The 22,633-nt window shown below is 44.9% G+C and overlaps 1 protein-coding gene across 1 annotated transcript; it reads right to left on the bottom strand.

Moving 5' to 3' along the window:
- Nucleotides 1-372: 372 nt before the first annotated feature.
- synj1 (synaptojanin 1) lies at nt 373-22,393 on the bottom strand. Its single transcript, XM_079171788.1, is given in 29 exon segments — nt 373-3,943; nt 4,822-5,165; nt 5,276-5,465; nt 5,570-5,622; nt 7,977-8,043; nt 8,045-8,100; nt 8,704-8,883; nt 9,004-9,169; nt 9,280-9,358; nt 9,438-9,650; nt 9,839-9,965; nt 10,152-10,308; nt 10,442-10,600; nt 10,693-10,885; nt 10,979-11,119; nt 11,504-11,588; nt 11,847-12,038; nt 13,167-13,332; nt 14,565-14,717; nt 14,821-14,902; nt 14,985-15,160; nt 15,476-15,572; nt 16,849-16,910; nt 19,093-19,176; nt 19,925-20,150; nt 20,352-20,619; nt 21,065-21,151; nt 21,269-21,426; nt 22,338-22,393. Coding segments are annotated over 28 exon segments (5,022 nt in total). The 5' UTR covers nt 21,393-21,426; nt 22,338-22,393; the 3' UTR covers nt 373-2,848.
- Nucleotides 22,394-22,633: the final 240 nt, after the last annotated feature.

Raw genomic sequence — 22,633 nt, 5'->3', positions numbered from 1 at the left:
CGGCAGGTTAGAACAATCCAAGCACTGCTACTGCCCTCTAGAGGTAAATAATGGTAACACTGTGGCCATGAGGGTGTATGTAAGGTGTAACCTAGAAGGCACTCCACAGGGAAGGAGTGCCTTGCTCAAAGTCATTACCAGCAGAACAGATTAATCAATTGAACCTTGGTCATGTTGTTTCTTACCCCCATTTTAAAACTCAGCCCTGAAACTTGACCAATGTTAATGTTTACATCCTCTAATCAGAGGCCATCGGACGTCCCTGAGCAACTCCTGCCTCACACAACTGAGTTTTGAGTAGAGCTATATGTTATTTAATTGTTTATGCGCAATAAAGGTCACAGCCTGCAGTCAGAGAAGACAAAAAACATCCAGGGTCAACTTACATTTATTTTTGCATACATACAACACAAACTGCTTCACACATAAATGTGCAATCAGCTTCGCACTTCAAATATGGAACGTTGGATATCAACATGAATTGCATTTTTCATGTTTTCTCTTTAATACATACAAGAATATGTTCAACAACAACAGACTCTTTATTTACTATGGATTATAACCATAAAAAGGGGACACCAACCTCACGAAAAAGGAGCAATATGTTTCCTATAAAATCTCATCTTGAACATGACGGGACACAAAGCGCTGGCTAGTTACCGTTAATGCAGATACACGACCTACTGCACACACACGTGGGAAAACACAATGAGTGCTTCAGCGATGACATTTACGCAAAGGCAACCTGATACACTTGCTTACATAGATAGCCAATGCTTTCAGTGCAGTGAACAAATAGAATTCGTATTGTTGAAACAAAAGAGCAGAAGCATTAGATAGCTCGTGCTATTTCTGGGTCTGATGTTTCATCCTCCATTGTCAACATTGACGCCGACATCTCAACAGCAGCCAAAGAGTGAAATAACGTACTACAGGAAAATTAAAAAAAAATACTGACACATCACCTCTGACAACATAACAAACACGCCTCATGTATGGTCACAAAAAAATCAGCGAGGCTCCGTGACAACTGCCACGGGCTAGATATCACAGTTGGACCTGCAAACTGCCGAGAAGAGTTTGGCACCCGACACTCAAATCAACACTACTGTCTGGAATGTGGGCCACACTGCGCCCGGGAAGAACACCGCACACACAGTCAACTGGAAATGGAAGTCTGGTGAAGCGTTGGTTACAGTGTAGTCGAGTCTGTACAGTCGATTAGTGTTGCTATATGGTGGGAATTGTCTCACACACAAGTGGTGGGTGCTTTGTGGTAAAAGTAATTTGTCTTGTATTGTTTTAGATGTTTGCATACAGTGAGGTCACTCCACAGCCCCGTGGGCAAGCTGGAGATTGGAAATACAGTTACAACCATTTTTTGAATGAATACAGTGGCTGTTGGTTCAAAACCTGTAAGCAAATACACGGTGTGCACTTAAATGAGAAGACTTCCTCTGGGAAAAGCGCTGATATTCCACTCTTAACTCTGTACACACACACTCACACACTCACATCCAAACACAACAACAGACGATATGCACCTCAAACACAACACATCACTTCTCACCACAGTTATCAACAATAGATTATTTAGAGTAATTGTTTGTAGAATTTAAAAACATGGCTTTTGCAATAAACAAAAGTTGAATAAAAAAAAATAAAAGTGCCCTCTTATTATTATTATTATTATTATTATGCATGGCACACCGTCGTCGCCCTTAACAGCAGTATACAGGCGCCACTGATCTGATCCTCTAGTGTGGTGAAATGCTTTGGGTCGTCTCTTCAATCCGCAGGCTCTCAGCAAGAACACAACCAAGAGCAGCCTGTCGGTGCATCAGTGACATTGTGCAAATCCCTGATGCGGCCATCACAAACACACATCTAGTGAGTCCTATCCATGTTGAAAACACACATATATACATAATCACTATGTATAGACTTTGATATATATATCGCTACAACATATACTCAGCTAAGCGCAACAGCCCGTTGACAAAGAGTGACGACGGAATAGAGCGAGAACAAAATGACATCGGTGTTGCGGCAGTGAACAGTTTGACCGACTATGACGCGGACTCGTGGCGTTCTGGTTCACCTCGTGGTGTCAGCGAGGAGGCGATGACGAAACCCAGTGCAACATAAAAGTACATTCATGATAAAAGCAAGCTCTGCACCCCTCCGACACAAAAGAACAGAACAAAACAAACTCGATGGTTGGGAGCAAATGGGGGGGGGGGAAAAAAAACCTGCAGTGCATAAACTTCTACTACAAGTACACTGAGAAGGTAGAAGATTACCCGCTACTCTGAGAATCCCGCTCCGATGTACAGATTAGTCAGAAGGATGGATGTGAGCCGCAACGTAGCTAACACTGAAGCTGCACGGCCACACGCAAACCTCTTTGATATTGCACACGGTAAACACATGATTTGTGCGTATTGATGTACTTTACACATAACACAATACCGTAGACACAGGCACATGTTTGCTGCCACGATTAAAAATAAACAGAACAATTCATATTAAAATAAATGGTAACATCAGGGAGCAAGCAAACATCTCTGTGGGCGAGTTAGAACACACTTTTGGGGCCCGTGCTGCTCGAGACGTAAACCGTTTCCTGGGATCCAGACGGGGGATTGGTCTACACTTTTTTTTAAATATCGTCTCTTTTGTACATACACACACATATACACATTTATCATAGATCTATACATATCTGGATATGCCCGTTACATATTAAGAGTGAGCCTGTCTTTCCGTTCACTCCCTGGGGAAGAAGCAGTTGTCGCTGGGTCCCTCGGGGGGGGGGGGGGGGGGCGTCGGGTTACTGTTTACGGTTCTACTTGGGACAGGGAGGACGGAGAGTTGGGAACACCGACGGAGCCGAGGATAACCAGTCGGGCTCGGAGTCGGGAAAGAGAGGACGGAGAGTTGGGAGTACCGACGGAGCCGAGGATAACCAGTCGGGCTCGGAGTCGAGAAAGGGAGGACGGAGAGCTGGGAGTACCGACGGAGCCGAGGACAACCAGTCGGGCTCGGAGTCAAACAGAGAGCTTGAGGGCTGAGTTTGGGACACTAGGGAACTGGACGGGAAGATGGGGGCCTGTGGCGTTTTGGTCGGAGGTTGAAATTCCAAATCATCATCAAAAGTGACCCAACGCTGGGTCGGTTTCCCTCCCGGGGGAGGCGGCTGGCGGCGAGGTGCGAGGACGGGCGGAATGGAGGAGGCTGGCGCCAGGGGCAAGGAGGGGACAGGAGACGGGGCGAGGGGGAGCCGAGGAGGAGGTGGAGAAGGAAAAGTGGACGACGGACCGAACAGGGACGTGGTCCTCTGGAGCTGGAAGGCGGGTGCAGCAGTAGGGGCTGCAGTAGGGGCTGCTGTCGGAGCGGGGGTGGGGATGAGTGGTGGAGTAAAAGCAGACATGGTCCTCTGAATGTTTGGCGTCGGGGCGGGACGATGGACGCTGAAGTCCGGCGTGAGCGAGCGGTGCTGATGCTGCGGCAGCGGCGGGCCTGTGAAGGGATTGGTGCTGCTCGGTCGGGCTGGAAGAGGGTCAGTCAGGAGGGGGCCAGGGGAGGCCCCGCGCAGCGTCTCCTGCGAGCGGCTACGAGACGGGACCGGAGGGGGCGGCAGCAGGGAGGAGGCGAACGGCGACGGGGTGGAAAGCGAGGAGGACAACGACGAGTCGAGCACCCGCGGGTCCGACAGAGCGGAGGGCTGGAGGGAGAAGGATGAATGGAGGGTGCTGGAGGACGAAGACGCGGGAACGGAGGGGGGGGCACGCAGGGAGGAGCCTCGGGTCAGAGACTGGGTGGTGTGCCAGGAGGAGGACGAGGAGGAGGAGGAGGAGGAGGAGAGGAGATCAGAAGCAAGTGTGTCGAAGGGGTCGGGCTTCCATTGTGCTTCTCTTTGGATTCCATTCAGTCCATTGGTCTGAGGAGGAACAAAGACATCCAGTCAGCTGTTACAACAAATGCTGTGTGGAAATATGAACCATGGAGCTGATTTGTTGCTAACTTCTTTCTTTAGCTCAGATCAAAGTTTCAAGATATCCATTGAAAACAAACAGTTAAATGCACCGACTACTGATCTATGCTTCACATACAATCACCAACTCTAACACAAACTAATGAAATAATACAAATTCAACAAAATATCAAATTAAACGATGATGTCATTGCATATGTGCTCAGTCACCTGAACCACAGAGAGCAGATATGAAAGGACTAGTGAGGGGGGGGGGAAATGGCCAACAACTAAACATCACATTTTCTTTTTCACGTTGTTTATGGTTTGATATGTTGACCGACAAAACGGAAGACAAGGAATGCTTTGGTTAAAATATCTTCTTTGAGAAGACGTCAAAAGGAAGGAAAAATTGGTCACGAAATGAAAGAGAGAGAGGAGGTTACTGGGTGCAACGTATGAGAGGTAATAACGTCAGAGGACTGTTGTGCTATGGAGGATGAGACAAAGAGGTGGTTTAATATAAAGTACCTGTCACCCTGAGGGCTTCTCCAGCTTGTGAGAGAGAGACAAATGTATCAGAGAGACAAAAGCAGGAAGAACGACACAGACACTAAGCTCAAAGGAGCAGAAAGAAGCTATTTTCGCAGTTTTCACCTCCAACACTTGTCATAATTTAGCATACAATATCTTGTCTAATGAGAAGAATCTGAGAACCTGTAGTGCATTATTTAACGACATTCAAGGAGAGAAATCTCAGTGTGCTCAATAGATAATTATAATAGTGTTTGTTCAGTTGCAGATATTCGGATTTAAGATTAATTAAAAAGGAAGTTGGCACGAACCTGCGCAGCTGGGGCCGTCTCAGACTTGGCGGCGTCGGGTGGCAGAGCGTGAGAGGAGCGGGAGCGTGGCGGGGGCTTAGGAGAGGATAGACCTTGTGGAGAGCCAACAGTGGGGGCAGCAGCAGCAGCAGCAGCAGGGGGGGGCCCTGCTTTAGGAGCTTGCTGTGGCTGGAGCGGAGCTGAGAGTGTGGGCTGCATGGGTGCTGGGAGTTGGGACTGAGCTGTCGGGGCAGCTGGTTGGGGCTGCATGGGCTGCATGGGCTGCATGGGCTGCTGCATGGGTGATGGAACCTGGGCTCTGGCTGCAGGGGGCTCTGCAGGAGGAGGAGCCGAGGGAGGGGGACCTGGGCGAGGAAACGGGGACAGGTTCAGGCTTGAATTCACATCACATGAATAACATTCTCGTGTTGATAATCTGGCATAATGCCATCTGTAAAAAAACACATTTCCTTACCCAGAGGCAGGTCGGTCGGCTTGACCTGGCCACTGGCCACAGGGCGCGGGGCTCCAGGGTGGGTGTCTGGGATGGGCCGAGGGGCCCCAGGATGCACCTCCGGGATGGGTCTGGGAGCTCCAGGGTGAGAGAGAGGTGGTGGGCGAGACTGAGGGGGCATACTGATTACCCCTGCTCGAGGAGGGATATTCTGGGTGACAAAGAAAATGGAAAAGAGAATAGAGAGAAATGAACACATTTGGTAAAAATGAGTAAAGGACAAACTTTATGAATGTTTGGAGTTTGTAAACTCACGGGTCTGGGAGCACCGCCAGGTCCAGGAGCTCCCACTGCTACCTGGCCTCGAGCTGAAAAGACAAACCGGCTACATCAGCAAATATCGTACTATTCTGGATTCATCATGTGGGCTGTGCTCCCTAGGGGGAGATGTAAGGAACAGTCGGAGCGTTTAGGGAGGTGTGAGGTTTAATAGAAACAATGACGGTGACTTTTAGTAGTCTTAGTACAAAACCAAGTTACACACGGGTGCACTGCAAACCCACCCCGACCTATGACGCAACAAACTCCCCGTGGCTGACTTAATTAATAATGATGACTCAGTCATTCCTGAGCTGCAGGAGGTCTGGAGGACCTGCTTATCAGACAGCTCACACACACACCTTTTCTTTCACTATTCTCGTGTTCCCACGAGACTTAGAGGTCTGCTTCTGTTTAATACTTCACTGTACAGTCACCAAACGTAAGTCAAATCCAGCTCATCACGCACATCCTTAATGTGACACAGGGACTCAGCTATCCCCACACACACACACACATACACACACACCATCATACAAATGGGTCACGTGAAGACAGGCCAAGACACAAATTGGCTAAGCAACCGAACCCTACCGTCCACCCTGGGACAGGCTTATTTTGTGTCACGGTATAAATACATAACACGGGATTACAGTAGACAGAAAGGGGATGATCCTCGTATCACACCGAGCAAGAAAACTACCCACAAAGACGAGCGTTCACGGGACAAATGCTACGTCATGCTTTGTGGCACTCACCTGTAGCTGCTTCTGGCCGAGGGAGAGCGGGGCTTTTTGGTCCTTTTTTTTTTTTTGTGCAGCACAAAAGGAAACCAAACCACATTAGTGTTATACACAAAGTGGAACACCGGTCAAAGGAAGCAAGTGTTCCCAATGACGACCCTTCACAATAAGCACTAGGAATAGTAATGCAGCAGAGCAGGGAAGTCTGAGATGCTGCGAGTCTGAATATCTTACCTGCCTCAGAAGGAATTCCCCACTAATCAGAGGATTACTGAAGCTGAGCTGACTTTAAGACATTTTCATGTCCGGACCAAAAGGGATTTTCCTTTAACTCACGATATCTCCTCAGTTACGGAAAGACCGCGGTCACCAAATCATTATTTGTTTCGGACATAATGATGCAATTAAATTAGTATGATGCATATCCTTCCTATTACTTATTTCCGAATGTTTAGATTAAAAAAAAACACAGGAAAATGCCTTTTTTCATTTGTTGCCTATTTTACAACAGGCTACTTAGCAAACACATCTCTCTTGCACACATACAAAAGACTTAAGATGGCTAATGATGAAGAACTGGTAAAAGGTGAGTCATCAATGTCCAAAAGGAGCATTGATGACTGGGCGTAAGACTACTAGGACAAGCTAATATTTAAAGACACACCGCCTGGACAGTTACCTTCACTGCCTCTCCTACCAAACAGTGGGTTGGGCCATTCGCCACAGTCTTCAAGTCAGAGAGGGGAAAAGAGTATTTCAATATGAAAAAAATACATCATGACTTACCCAGCTACTCCCACGAAGAATAAACCTACGACAATGTCTAAGCTAATTAATAACCACAGCACTCACAAATATACCACACTGGGGAATATTATTGTAAAGAATTTACATTCACCAAAATCACATATTAAGGGGAATGATTGTGATGATGCACAAGAAGCACTGCATTTTGAACTTGACCCAAAACGGTCAATCAGCACTCGAAAAAAAACCTTAATCTAGGAGTTATTGTCTTAATTAAAACATGACTCAGCAACCCCATGGCCTACTTCCACTTCACATTTTGATCTGGAATGGATTTGGGTGGATGTTTGTGGCAACATGTCGCATTTTAACGAGTTGAAAAGCTGAAGCTAAACACAAGGACGGCCCAGTGTTTGAGGGTTTGTGTCGTGTTGATGCTTCAGTGAATAAATACACTTGGTTTCTGCATCACACAATCATCCGCAAACTAACTATGCCGAACTGAAATGCGCATCGGGACTGACGACAGCCTCCTGATGGGACACTAATGCACATTGTGCCTCTCTGTGTGTAGCATCAGATGGAACATAGCAGCCACTACTTTAAATGCTTCAGCCCTGTAAGCATATGGACACACAGTTCAATACTCATCACTTTACCTGTAGAGCCCTTTCTAACTGGCAGAGGGCTCATGCCTCCTTCAGGAATGAGGCGAAGAAGAAGTGGGACAACGGTGAAAATGTTAACACCCGGATTAAGTATCTTGTACTGTACCATGCTGAAAAATTAAATATTCAAACTTCCAATGTGGGATTGTATTTGGTTGCTCTGACTGAAGCTATACTACCCGTGATTTAAATGTCAGAAAGTTGAGGTTTAATTGGCTGTAGACGAGGTTCAGTGTGATGCTTTACCTGAGGGTGGTGGTGGGCGTTGAGGAGGTGCTGGGCGGGCTGGGGGGGCGTGGGGACGAGGGGGGGGGCGGGCGTTTAGGCTCTGCAGATGTGGGGGCACCAGGCTGGAAGTCCACAGGAGGCCCTAGAAGGAAAACAAAAGAGAAATCTAAAGATTGTGCTTTAACTGAGGAACGTTTGACCATTTGCAGTTGCTTTTCAGACACTGTGCACATTCACTCACGACAGAAATCCCTACATTTGAATTTCTCTGGAAAAGAGCATGGCTTAATGCCTTAAATATACTTTTTTCTTTTCAAATCACAAGTCACACATATATCAAGCCATGAGCCCTCGTTTTCTGAAAGTCTAATAGACAAACATCTCATCCTACAATTTGTTCCACAGCTGTGATTCAGGGTTGACCAAAGAAAAGAGGAAGCTAACACTGCACACATTTGAATACCACACCGTGAAGCGCGTTTCAGAAGGAAACGAGTCGTTTACTGGAAGACACACTACACGCCCTCTAACACTAAACATAGATTACATCACCACACACTACATTTTACCTGGAATGTCTCTCCTCAGTGATGATGGGCTTAACTCTTCTTCAGGGCATTACAAACAGAACAGAATTATAGTTTATAGACTGGAGACTGGAGCCTGGGCTGATTCATGGACGGTACTTTCATCAACCTGATTCCAGGTGTGTGTCAAGATGCACATGTTTTATATATATATATACCTTGTGATGGGCGGGAGGGTTGACCTCGAGCGGATCTGCCGGGGGCGACAGGTTCCCCCTGGGTGGGGGAGGGACAGGGACTACTGCGGGGGGAGGGGAAAGGGGAGGATCCAAAGCCGGTGCCTGCTCCAGGCTGGAGGTGCTGGGGAAGGATCTCCTCCACCTCCTCGTCAACATCACCTGGTCGTTAAAGGCAGGAATTCATAAATTCAAAAAACGTAAAATAAAAAAAAAACATTGTATAAATAAACCGAGATTTCTGAAGACAAGGATTGGGATTGATTGGCTGTCATCCCTCACCTTCCATATCATAATCATCGTCGCCCATGTCCGTGTCCTCGGCGAGCAGGGTGGAGCTGGCCGAGGTGGGGATGCTCCCACAGATTCTCTCCACGCTCATCTCCTCCTCCAGACTCTTGATCCAGCCCGAACTCTTCAGACGGATGTCAATCAGTTTGCCGAGGACCTACAATGTAACCAAGAGCCATAGACAATAGACTAGTTACCAGGTACACAGTTGACTTATGGAGCATTTGTATAGCTTAGAAGTAATGAATACAATCAGTGATGACTTACAGTGGAAGCGCTGAGAGAAAGCGCAGCAAGAGCAGAGTAACCTTCCAGGAAAGTCACCCACATCTTCTCCTCAACAAACCTGCACAAACAAGGAGTCAATGCAGTCTCACCGCCAGAAGGCGACGCGTGTCCGGTCTGTGTCGGGCTTTCAAGCTCACCTGATGAGGATGACCTCTCCGAATTGAGCAAACTTGTCCAGCAGCTCGTCTATGAGAGCATCGTCAAAGTAGTCCTCAGGGCCGGAGGAGCAGAGGGACACCAGGATGGTGCCGTCCGGAGGCCCCTGCAGGGCGATGACTTCTTTGTAGACCTGGTGCCGCGCGTCCGGGTCCACCTCCAGGATGTCCACGTCGATTATCGACACCACGGGCCTAAAGAAAGACGGGAGACGTTGAGGAAGGTGATAGAAATTAAATATATTAGTTTACCACATTGTTATATTTCACTTTGAGATCAGTGTGTTTCACTTGACAATACAACGCAGATTTGACATAAGAAAGAAATGCAGCAAATTACACTGTTGTGGTGAAACTCTTAACAGACCTATCTTGTTATTTACCTGTGGTCGGAGGTCTTAAGCTCAGCCCTGCCATAGTACTTCAGAGTGCCTGCGCTCCAGGGGTTATCTGGATCGTCGTCATTCTCCCCGGATGTAGAAGCTGCTCCTACTACATTCATCTCCTCAGCTGCAAAACATGCACAGATGCATATAAACACACCAACATTAGAGCGTATATGCGGCACTTTATTTTACATGGGAAAACCCGCTAAAACAGATAGACTTAGGGGAAGGGGCTTAATTAAGAGTGAAACATATTTTTGCCAGTGTTTTAACTTTGTCTGTGTTGGTTGTGTGAGGCTCTGCACCTTACCCGTTTTATCAAAGTTCCACTTCCTCCTCTTCCAGAGGATGCGGTCAGTCCAGGCTGGTGTGCGGCACTTCTCACTGGTGTCATAATCTTCTGAGAAGAGGTCATACTTATAGGTGGGCGCAAAATCCAACTTCCCCTCGATAAAACCTCGGAACACCTGTTGAAGAAGTTCCTGCATTAGTACGCGCGCAAAAAAAAAAAAGGCTCGATGTTGCGGTACGGGCGTTTTCTGTTGAGAGGAAGTGAAAGTTATTAGTGCGGTGAACATGCACGTGTGCTGCAGGTCCTACCAAACCAGCATTCTTCTGGTCCAGCAACTGGTCCCCAGCTGTCAAAGCTTCCCAGTTTTGCTGTTTGATTAGCTCTTTCACTTCCTCGTTGGGCAGGCTGATCCGATAGTTAAAGTCTCCGCACCAGAAAACGTAGTCATGCGAGTACAGCAGGCGACCCTGGAAAAGACAAGACGAATGCCTTAAGTACCCTTAAGTAATGCAGAAACGTGTTTGAGGAATCACTTGCTGATGTCATGTTTTTTTTTTACCATGGGGAAGGTGAGTCTGCGTGTGATCTCACTGTAGTCGTCATTCCTCTCCTTGACCTGTGACTGGCCAGCAGCAAAGTGGGAGCAGACGAAGCAGATGCTGGTGGTATGGAAGAGCAGGCGGATGGCCACGCCTCCTTTGTTGCCTGTAGCCCCGCCCATCCCGGTTTTAACAGTATCTACAGCAACATCCCTGAGAGAAACATATCGATGGGAAAAAGTTAAGCTACAATAACTGTACGGTATGACTAGACGTGTCTCTCATGGCAATTCGTTCAGTTCCTACCTGATGAAGGGTGCGTGCTGTGGGCGGATGAAGACAAACAGACACACTCCCACCAGCTGCTCTGAGGCCAGCAGCACATACTTGTGGTCCCGAGAGATGTTTTTTTGTAGCTCAGCTGCCCATAGTTTCTGGTTTGTAGTGCTGAGACAAAAAACAGAAATATGTCTCACAATGCAGAAAAAGAGCAGAAAAAACCCCACAGTTGATCACAAAAAAAGAAGTTACTAAATCTTCTTTGTCCCTCCTCAAGACATAAAACCAAAAGAATGAATATAATATCAGCCTTGTCGACTCAGGCCTAAGCATCCTTTTCAGGATTTGATTTCTACTACTCTATCTGAACTGTTCATACCATTTTGAATGTAATTAACACAGTTAAATATTTCATAATATTTCTTTTTTAAAGTGAAACTAGCTAGCTGAAGACAAAGATGTATAGAGCACAGACACCTCTCCTTCTATGGCCGATTGGTAAAAACAAAACAGACCGGTGAGTTATCCGAGGCTGGAACCTTGCACACATACCTCGCACTGACAATATTGCCAGCATTTAGTTCAACCATTTCCTCAAAACCGATGGCGAAGATATCGATGGGGTTTGCTTTGCTGTCTGTAAAGAGAAAGAACACACAATGATCAACACATGTCTGATAAAAATGATTATTATATATCCACCGAGCAAATGCTCAGTTTGAACAATGTCAACTGTTCCCTGGACCTCATGAAGTAAAACAACCCTGAGATATAGATATAGATAAATATAGTGAATAACCATACTTCCCAAAATGTCACACTATTCCTTTCAGCAAATAACCTCCAGACATGACATTTCCCACCAGTGAGTCTAGAGGAATAAACACCAACATACCCTGGAACTCAGGATGTCCCGCCTTCTTTGGAGCATCCAACAGCCAGTCGTTGAGCGTCTGGTTGCGGAAAGCAATGCTGCGAAACTGTTTACCCCCGTTGACGTTCCAGGTGCCGGTGCACACCCGGATCTGCTTGGGCCGTGTATATTTGTGGTAGTTCTGACACATTCCCAGCAATACTCTCGGGGAGGCTGTAAAGGGGAGGAAAGTAGGATTAGAGTGTAAAATGGTTGAGTATGCGCGTGTCTGCAGGAAAGGAAGGCATACAGGGGAAACAAAACAAAAAAACAACGGGAGAACATCCAAATACAACAGAGGAAGACTGAAACAATGTCCTAAAACACGAGTCATGGGATAAAGGACACAAACCAGTTGAAGTACAGATGACATTCATATCATCAACTTTGGTAATTGGTCATTTCTGTCTTTAAAATTTCCACTCAAGGTAATGTTAAATTTCATTTCAAAAGCCTGCATTCTTTTAATCACTATTGCAAAGGCCTGATGATGTGCGACAGACAAGAGGGTTGAACCACTACCAAAGTTAGATCACAAATGAATGAACAACAATGAGCAGCAAACACAAATGGTAGGACAACTGTGTGACGGGATGAAGAGATCCGTCCACTGCGGGCAGTCTGCCAGTTACTATACCTGATTGTAAGACGGGCTCAGTGACTAAGATTGTGAGCAGTGGGGTGGGGTGGGGGGGGAGAGAGGGGAGAGAAGGGCGGGTTAACCATTGCTTTAACAGATAATTCTGGCAGAGCAGTCGGTCAGCATTAATCTAACTGGGACAGAGAGCTGACACATGGGAGATTACGCTCGCAGACCAACCCTTCTATATCGTTCTGGCTAACAGGGCTACAACGGATACAGGTCCAAACTCGTCCAAAATATGTAAACAACTCCTCCACTTTGGAGCAGAAGAGACGATTTTCTTAAAATGACAAAATATAGATGCTGCAACATGTAATATGGGGCAAAAACTTGCATTTGTAACACTACTCCACCAAACACAAAAAAAATCTGTGCAATATAAATACAACAATTATTCTGTCTGTATATATCATATTTTTAGTTTTTAGTTAGTTATATTTTTACTTTCTTTACTTAGTTAATATACTTTACTGTTTATTACTTATTTATGATACATTGTTTTTTACTATGGCGCTTGTTTGCACTGTCCACTTTGCTGCTGTAATCCTGTAAATTTCCCCACTGCGGGACTAATAAAGGATTATCTTATCTTATCTTATCTATTCACGTGTAAACTTTTGACTCAATAAAGTAATATATCACATGTTGTAAAGAATTACCATAAAGACTGGAAGTGGTGAGCAAGGCCCGAGCCTTGTCGGCCAAGTCGCTGTTGAGCGTGGAGCCCAGCCTCAGGATGTCTATCGCCTCCTGCTTAGAGCTGTCAAAGAAGTTGTTCTGGATGGTCCTGGTCACAGAACGAGCGCCATCTTTTAGCTTTCCCACCTACAAACAGCCACAGAAAAAAAAAAAAAAAAGTTATTAGCTATACTCTCACAAAAAAAAAAAAAGAGTTTGTACTTTCCACTCCAACCACGGAAGAGAAGAAAAGGAGGAACACGCGAGACAGATCCAAGTCATTTCACTGATTGATGTGCAACATGCCACATGGTGATCATTTTTATTGATTCCTCCAAGTTCATCCAATCAAGACAGCAGATGTAATGAGATAATGTCGGCAACAATAGAAAATGATACTGTAGTGAAAAAATGTTTTCTTTTTTAACGAATCTCTATCGATCAGTCGAGAGCTCCATGGAGCATTCCACAGTTGCCAGGTCAAGACAGTATGCATCACATGTATACCTCAAGGGAAATAAAATCAAGTTTTCTTTTGTCAATAAAGAGGTCCCAAATATCCCCTCCTCCATCATCATCATTTAACCGACAGACACTGAAACCAACAACGCCCCAGAAATAGACCCACAGCTCAAAAACGACATCGACAGCCTTGTTCACTTACCACAGAGGTAGAGAGGTCCAGAGGAGAGCAGAAAGAGATATCACACAAGAGTTTAGAAACGGAAGCACACAGAGGAGATCCACTCTGTCACTGCATGCACAGCTAGGCATTGTTTTAAGTGATATCTATGGTTTAAGATCACATTCCAAAGGAAACACTTTAGATCTCCAGTTCTGTGGAATTTCAGGGCCACAATTTGTGCCATTTCTTTAAGTATTTATTTAATGGGGCAACACTTTAATGTACTTGGAAATCTTGCACTAGCTGAAGCTTTATTTTAATTTTCAGTTGGAATAGTCTTTATCACGTATAAGAGTTCATCAAGATTGTCTATTCCAGAGTTGCTAATTAAATATTAACCCCTTACAACTTTTAGGACCAAACAATAATTCAATCTTTAAGTCCATTTTGCTTCATGAGAAGACAAATATAAACCAAATAACTAAAAATATAACCGATTCAATACTACGGTTTGCTCAATTTGCTTTTGTCATTCACTTCTTCATGTCCCCAGCCAGGATCAACAATTGGGTGGACGTTGTTAAAAACAGGCTGAGCTGTACCATAAAGTGCTAAAATTAATCAAATCTGACAAAACCATTAAAATCCTACATCAAATGCAGCTATGATCACCTGCTGTCTCTTAATATTGCCTCAAAAGGTGAAACTGTGAACTTGTATTTTTGTGTGTATTTGGTGCGTCTCTTTGGTTTACCTTGGCCTTGCCATCCAGGGCACCAGTGCCCGCATAGATCTTACTGACGGAGTCTCCGTTGGCAGACCACATGGTCCTGAAGACCTCCTGGAACCTGGCCACCAGCTGGGGTTTCTCTGTCAGACTCATTTCCTCCAGCTGCTTGGGCAGCATCTGGTGAGGAACGGGGGGGGGGGGGGGTTTAAGACTATGAGCATCAACATTAAAAACAATGGACTTTGAGGGAAGAAAGGCAAATGCTATTTTAGACTATTACCTCAAGGGCAAAGAAGGCCTGCACACTGTTGGTTCTATCCAAACAGTCCAGGCAGTTGGTCCTAAGGGTCCCACCCTGAGTCCTAAAAAGACACGTGTTCTAACGTTAAGGATCAATAACAAAACATTACATTGACTACTACTTACTTCATGTTAATTCCTCACCTCACGATGCCCGTCTCTGCAGAGTAGTAGAAGAACCCGCACTCTTCTGTGAACTTGTTGAGGTAGGGTTTGAGGACACTGTGGAGTTTGTCCGCTTTGCCCCCCTTCACATTTTGATGGTAGTCAAAGTTCACCATCTTCACAGCTGAAGCGTGCTCTGATGCCTTCAGGTGACTCTGAGAGTGACCGAGAGAGGAAGAAGACTTACTTACAGAAACTTCAACTGAATGCAAAAAAATGTTGTGCGTGCAAGGTGTGTTGCCTGTACCTACGAAGCAACATTAGTTTGCGTTCATGAACACAAACCCAAAGGCTTGAGCTCTTAAGGGAACCTTCTGTTCAAGGTACAGTAATTGGGAGAATAATCGGTTTTGATGCACACTATTTGCTGCCAGTGTGTTTTGGACTAAATCTTCTTTGTCAGAAGTATCAGATAAATGTCTGATAGTACAGTCAGTCAGTGTGAAGGGACGGAGAACGGCTGCTCTCACCTGAAAAGCTTTGCTGAGCATGTGTTCCCCTTCCTTACTCCCAAGCAGGTTGATGATCACCTGTTTACCATACAACCTCCGCAGTGCAGTAAAGTGTCTGGACAACAAATATACAAATCACATAATAATAATAATAATAAGCATGGATAAGGTCTCAAATGACATCACTAACTAATAGTGCATACATTCTAACATTTATCGTAACACATTGAGCTTGATAAATACACACAATGTATGCAAAGTTGTAAAGACTGGAGGGACAAAGGGAGGGACATTGCCAAGAAGAGACACTTAAATAACGGCGGGCCTCTGAAACAAACTGCTTAAACACATTGCAGAAATAGAATGGAGAGTACAACAGACCTAGGCTACTGTTAGTGTTTGTAAAAAGATGTTCTTGATAGCTTTGTACTATCTCAGGAATTTCAACACAGAAATCTTGTCACTGCAGAAACGGACGAGATAGAACAACGGATGAGTCACAAGTCCGGAGAGAGATACTGAGAAAGAAGCATTGCCAAATACTTGGTGTGAAGAAATGACTAATTCGTTTCAAAATATAACTGGTGTACCATCTGACGTGCTTGCCTCGACATGTTCAGGATACTGAAAAGCAAGGGGGGGGGGGGGGGGGTGGCTCAGCCAATCCTCACAAGTCCAAGATATCTAGAAATGAAAGATGGTGGACTTCACAGAGCTCCAGCATCACCTATGGTAAAGTTACAATGATGATTTTGGGAAAATCTTTACAGACTTCCATTTTTTTGTTATCAGACTGACGGCTTCTTGAGCCTGGCTGTGTTGACCGACTGTCTGTAAAGAAACTAGAGAAATGTTGGGTTTGTTGGTTTGGGTGATCTGTTTTAGATAGAAAAATGGGGATGATTCCAATTTAGGAGGCACATATTTGTCACTGGCCACCTGGTGTCTACAATACACTGCCAGTTAAGACAAGACGAGTAACCAAAGACCCAATCCAACGCTTTGTTCTCCCCAACATTCAGAGCTGACTTTCAAAGGATACAGTTACTGGGATAAAATGAGAGAATAGTTTCTGGATCTAAACTATATAAATATAAAATAGGGGTTGTGAAGGTCGATGGCTGATCAAGGACTACCAATGTGTCCTTTCTGTTCCCATCAATAAACCGGCCTCTGAGGACACACTTCAATTAACAAGTTCTCTTCTCAGAGTCCGGAGAGCTTGTCTCTGTTGCACCTCGGGCGGTGACTGCAGGAGACAAAGTATTAATGTGTCTCCTCTGCTCCTCAGAGCGATCTGTTGAAGGCCAGATAAAGCAGCGGGAGACTGCTACACATTATTAACCTGCATGTACGTACACACACACACACACAGTGCACAGAACATTTACCTTTCGAATGCTGGTGCATTTGCCTCGAATCCCCTTGAGAGTTTGACACGATGAGAGCCGACCTGCAGGTCAGAGACAGCCAGAGAAGACAAAAGAAAAAAGACGCAAGTCATGGTGTTCTTCTTCACTTCAAATCAAATCCTTAGATAGGAAAGTTGAGCACACACACACACATACACGTGTTGCAGATGACCAGAAAACCTGGTGGTAAAGTTGGGTAAGCAATTTTGGATAACAGTGGAAACGAGACCTTCATGGTGAAAAAAAAAAAAAGATGGACAACAAGGCACAGGACCACAGAAACACAGGGTCAGCAAAAGATTTGTTCATACAAAAGACACTGAGCAGCAGAGAGCTCTTGTTGCCCGTCACCTTTATTCACCTCTTTCCCCCGATTCTTCACTGCCTAAAACATTCCCAGCTTTTTATTCATCTTCTTTTGCTTTCCACAATACCTTCTCTTCCCGTCTCTGATGGCCTGTCATTAACAAAATCTAACGTCATCATCCCCTCCTGCAGCATTCAGTCTCTGCCTCCTCTTTCTCCTACTGGTCACACAAAGTCAGGTCACAAGCATCAGACGTGCATTCTGGGTCTAAACCAGTCAAGGTTTATTACCGCTGCATTGTCTCCGAGGTTATTATCTGCCCACATTTCTGCATGTGCCCGGCTTGGTTTCGGCATGCGATGCTAAATATTTTTGCTCCATGCTGCTGCTGCCATTTTGTCCCTCCTTGCTTCACTCTTTCTCCTGTTGTGCAGGTCTATGCTATGCATATTTAATAACTTCCTGAGATGGCATCTGAAAAGGGACTCGGGTTACAGCTTAGACCAAAACCTCTTCCCATCTTCGTCCAACTCTACAGTAACAGAAAACACCTGGAGGGAAATGTGTGAAATCAAGCGCTCACTTGAATACTAACAGCATTTAATGCACACAAAATGTTTAAAGGTTACATATGTCATGACTATTAATCATTTCATTAGATATTTGATTGATTGTCTTAAAGTACAAAGCATATTTGTGAATATTATTGTGACGCCACATGCGATCATATTCCACTGATGCCTCTTTCCCCAAAACAACCATAAAATAATGGTACACTAAGATTTTGTCATCAACCAGGACTCTAATAGACTAAGAGGGGGAAACCCAGCCACTTTACTGATTAAAATGTTTCATAGTAGGCTAGTTAACCACTAGTTCTAATGTAAACTAACTGTATCCAGATCTATAACTCTGCTTCTGGATCAAACTGAAACTCCCCATCCTGCCCAGGGAATGATATCAGAGTAAGGAAAGGGGAGAGTAAGCCTACAAAGCCACAAGGGGAATAAGAGCCAAAACAGTGCTTTTAAAAACAGGAAGACTACAGTTCTGTCTGAAAACAACCCCGAGCCCACATCCCTGTGTTTTGACCAAACCGGAGATAGGTGTTAATTGACAATGTGGAAAAATTCGCCACAGTTTCCTGAGGAATAACAGCAGCTTAAGTGAAAGGGAAGTGGTTAGGGGATGTTTTCAGACCAGGCTCTCACCTGAACAAAGAAGTCTGGGAGCTGAGGAAAACAGAAGAATGCCCTTTACCAACCACTACATCTATCGTTAACCTCTCCCACGTCTGACCTGATCCACTAGTCTGTGCAATGTCAGGACAAGGGCCGGAGAATCCCAGTCATGTTGTTTACGGTGTGCATTTAACACTACTGTGTATGGGACCTGGGTAAAAATCCAAAGTGGAATCGCCTTGGTGTCCCTCCCCAAAGTCTTTGGCATTGCACAGAGAAAGCCCTATCTGCAGTATGAAAGATCCAGCACCCGAAAGAGCCAAAAAAACACCCCAAAACAAAAAGGTTGTACCAGGTGGGGGTTCTCATCCATCCTATTAGGGTGCCGATTCTCATTCAGGTGCAACCAAACACCCTTAATGGACTTTTTCTGAACACAGCATGGATACAATGTGTTAAAACTAGGATGAAGATACCCAGTGTAATTACAAGGAGACGTTTCATTCCGCACATATAGCCGAATACAGTGTATTTTAATGAAAGTGTTTTGTATTGTTCCACATGGGCCTCTTCAGAGTTCAGTGTTTACACTTACACTGCGCAATCAACCGGGACTGATTGAGCCTTATCTGCAACGGAAGCTTTCGGATTTTCAGATAATGTGGCTAAATATAAGTAAAACCTCACCGTCACGATTCGATGCTGGCTTTATAGGACGGATTAAGTTTCCATTACCTGGATTCCCGGCTGCTCCCAGAAAAGAGGAATGGACCCACGGATCTGTATGAAGGAGGAAACTTTGTCGTCCAGGAAAATAACCTGTTCAAAAACAAGAGGAACGTTTTGGTTCAGCTCAACAGCAATGTGACAAAACACAAAACCTACAGCACCGTTAGGTTTATAAAGGACATAGCATATCCTTTATAAACTGTTTACTAACTAGAACGCTTGACAATACAATATAATCCAACACAAAAACCCTGCAGTTATCGCCACAAGTATGAAGCTTCTAATGTTTATTTAGACTTCTACAGACACGTTGAATGACCTCTATGGTAAGTTTTTGAGACAGCAAATATAGGTCTAGTTGTACTGCATTACACTGTATTTGAATTGTAGTAGTTCCAGTTATTCTGTCCAACGTACAGCTTCATGTTTTTTTGCTGAAACAGGAACTATGAAAGCATGCATATTCAAATATACAGTAAAAGCTAAATACTGATTGGACTGATGTTTACTAGATAAAGAAGTTGAAATATGGCAAAAGTAAAAGGCTTCAGGCTTGTGCTGATATATCATCATCACTAGCGCCATGCTGCTGGTTTTCCTGTCAGGGTTTAATGTTTCCTATGAATCTATAATTCATTTTGTTGAACAATGTCATTCGACAGTGACGGCGCACGAAAGGCTCGAGCAATCAGTGTCTCTCACCGCTAAGGCGGTACCAGGTTTCCTCCTCACCAGTCAATAGATAACCAGTGTTTAAACAGACTGTATGAACCAAGGCCATGTGACCATGCACAGAGCACATGGAAACTGATTCAATGAAACCGTCAAAACCCGTCACCTGCTCGGTCTCCACAAAGTTGGCCACCTGTCCGTCGTCGTTTGTTCCGCGGACGTTGAATCGCGTGCCGGCCCGCTCCGAGCTGAGGCGGGAGAAGATGCAGGCCTTGGCCTGTTTGTGGCCCGCATAGATGGTCCTGACCTCCACACCGCCACACATCAGCCTCAACAGCCAGTCGTCACAGTTTACTCCGTAGTGTTTCAGGTGCAGGTGCAGAGATTGGTTCCTATTGAGTAATCAAGACACGACAGTAAACAGACAAAATATATTCAGTAGGAGCGGTGAATTTTGTTGCAAATCACACATTCGGCAGAAACTATTTCAACCGGAAAGATGTATTTCGTTCATATCCACTATTTCAGAGATTGTTAGAGCCAAACACATGCCTACTACTCTCCTTAGAACAGTAATCGTTTCATGCTTTTACCAAAAGAAGCGGTTATCTGTAGTGTCCTCTAGGATCCTGCGATGTGCATTGAGACTCAAGTCCATGCTGACACCAGTGGCAGACCAGGCAAAGTAGAAGTGTCCCGAGTTCAACACCTTTCGCACTTCAGCGATCCGGTCCTCGTCTCCTGGGTCATTCTTCAGGGATATGAAGTCCGTCTGTGTGACCCTGAAAACCTCAGAATCCTGCACCTTCCCCACAGAGCTGCATCCGGTCACAACCACCAGACTGTGGAGCATGGAGTCACCTGCAGAGAAGTAAGAAAAAAAAAGAAAGGGACATGAGAATGAAAACAATGTATATGATGAATTGTAAAGAAAAAGGATAAAAAGTAAGCAGTACGTTAACAGATATGAAGCACTGCATTGAGAAACAATACAATAAAACATTTGGCATAAGAGACTGGACAAGAGACAGTTAATTAAACTTCTTTTAAAAAGGAAAATCACCAGCCAGTCAAATCTCAGCCATCTTTAAGACTGAGCTTCAAAGCTTTCCCCCCCCCCCCTTGTTGTGATAACAAGGGCCTTCAAGGTCTGATGGAGGGTAGGAGAAAGCAGCTTAGAAGTAAGAAGCGACAGACCAACGAAGCAAGAGGCCTTCGCAGCCAGACTGGGGTCAGAATCTGGCCTGTAGCCAGGGAATGTCTGCAACGCGGAGCAATGAGCAGAGAAGATGCGGCCGTAGCTTACCCAGGTTTAAGCGGAGGACGCCCAAGATGCCATAGGCATCGAGAATCTTGGCATACGAGTTTTTGATGGCATCCTTCTCTGCCGCCGCTGGAAGACAAACAGCAATTTAGGGGGGAAAGTCGGTAGAGCCTGTGACTTAATCATAGTACAAAAATCACATCTAAAGCATCCGTCATTACAGTGCAATCGAACAGGATGCCTTACACAGGACGGCAACAGCCCCGGATTCAAACATGAGGCATTCTTCCCGGCTCCTGGTCTCCACTATGACACTGTAGGGAGGGGGGTCCAGCTTGTGGTAAATGCGATATCCCTTGCTGAAGGCCATTGTTGATCCAAGATGAAAGAAACTACGTTATTACCTGGGAACCAAAACAAAAGAATGAATGAGCATATCAGAAAAGAGATACTTGCAATCAATCTGTCATTCAATGGCTGGTAGAATGCATGATGGTGTATTGATTATTGATGATGTTACCTGTGACATGACCATACATAATAAATAAATCTACATCCCTTGTTTGTTAGTGTTTGTGCAGCTAACGTTGGAACTGGAACAACAATTAAGACCTTTCAAAAACTAAATAGAAATATTGTGAGTAATACAAGTTTGGGGTTGACATCTTTTATATTTTAATGTACATCCTGCACATTATGGAAATGTATCGTATTATTAGGCAACATTACAAATTACGTGATACGGAAATCTTTCATTGCGAAATCAGTTCCCGGAACATAGCTAAGGGCCCAAAACATAGGGCAAACTAATCTTTTAAACACAATTTCGCTGGTGGCCCGGAGATTATGAGCAGCACGGATACTCTGTACGATAACGTTAGGCCGGGGGACTGAAACATCATCCATCCTGACACGGGCAGTCACGACTTTATAATGCTGTGCAGCAGCCGAAGCTAACGCTAACGTCCCCCTGCACACCTAGCTTCATAGCTAGATTTAGTGACGAGAGAAACCAACTGACAAAAGGTCAGTGATAAACTGATAAAACTGTCTTGCGCCTATCTAATGCTAGCTCATACCGTTAGCTAAGTTAGCTAAATTAATCACAGGGGGTAGTAGCTATGATTCGCTATCTGACGATGTTTTGATGGTGGTACAACCTGCACGTCCGGGATGATAATCTCACATTTACTAATACGTTGATTGTTAATCATATAACGGTTAGGCGTGTGCATACCTTTGAATGACAGCTCTATCTCACTACTGTACATTTAATTTAAAATACATAGAGGAAGGGGTGAGGATTTCGACTTACCGTCTGCCCCCGCCGGGTTGATACTCCGCTGTCACAACAAAATTGGTCCCGGTGTGTTGGCAAAATGGTACATTCCGACACTAGGCACGCCTACATCACGTTACCGTAATACCTGAAATGGTACCGTGCGCTTTTGTACAAGGACAACGGAAGTAAACTATAAATAGCAAATATGTATAAATACATATATAATCTAATATTTTCACAAGCTATAGCTAGTGAACGTTCCTTGGGGCGGTATTTTAAACACATGTTAATTTACAATAAAGACTCTGGTTACAGAAAATGACAAAGTG

Source organism: Pholis gunnellus (assembly GCF_910591455.1).
Source record: "Pholis gunnellus genome assembly, chromosome: 13".
NCBI classification, from domain to species: Eukaryota; Metazoa; Chordata; class Actinopteri; order Perciformes; family Pholidae; genus Pholis; species Pholis gunnellus.
This window is presented reverse-complemented; position numbering and strand designations above follow the sequence as displayed.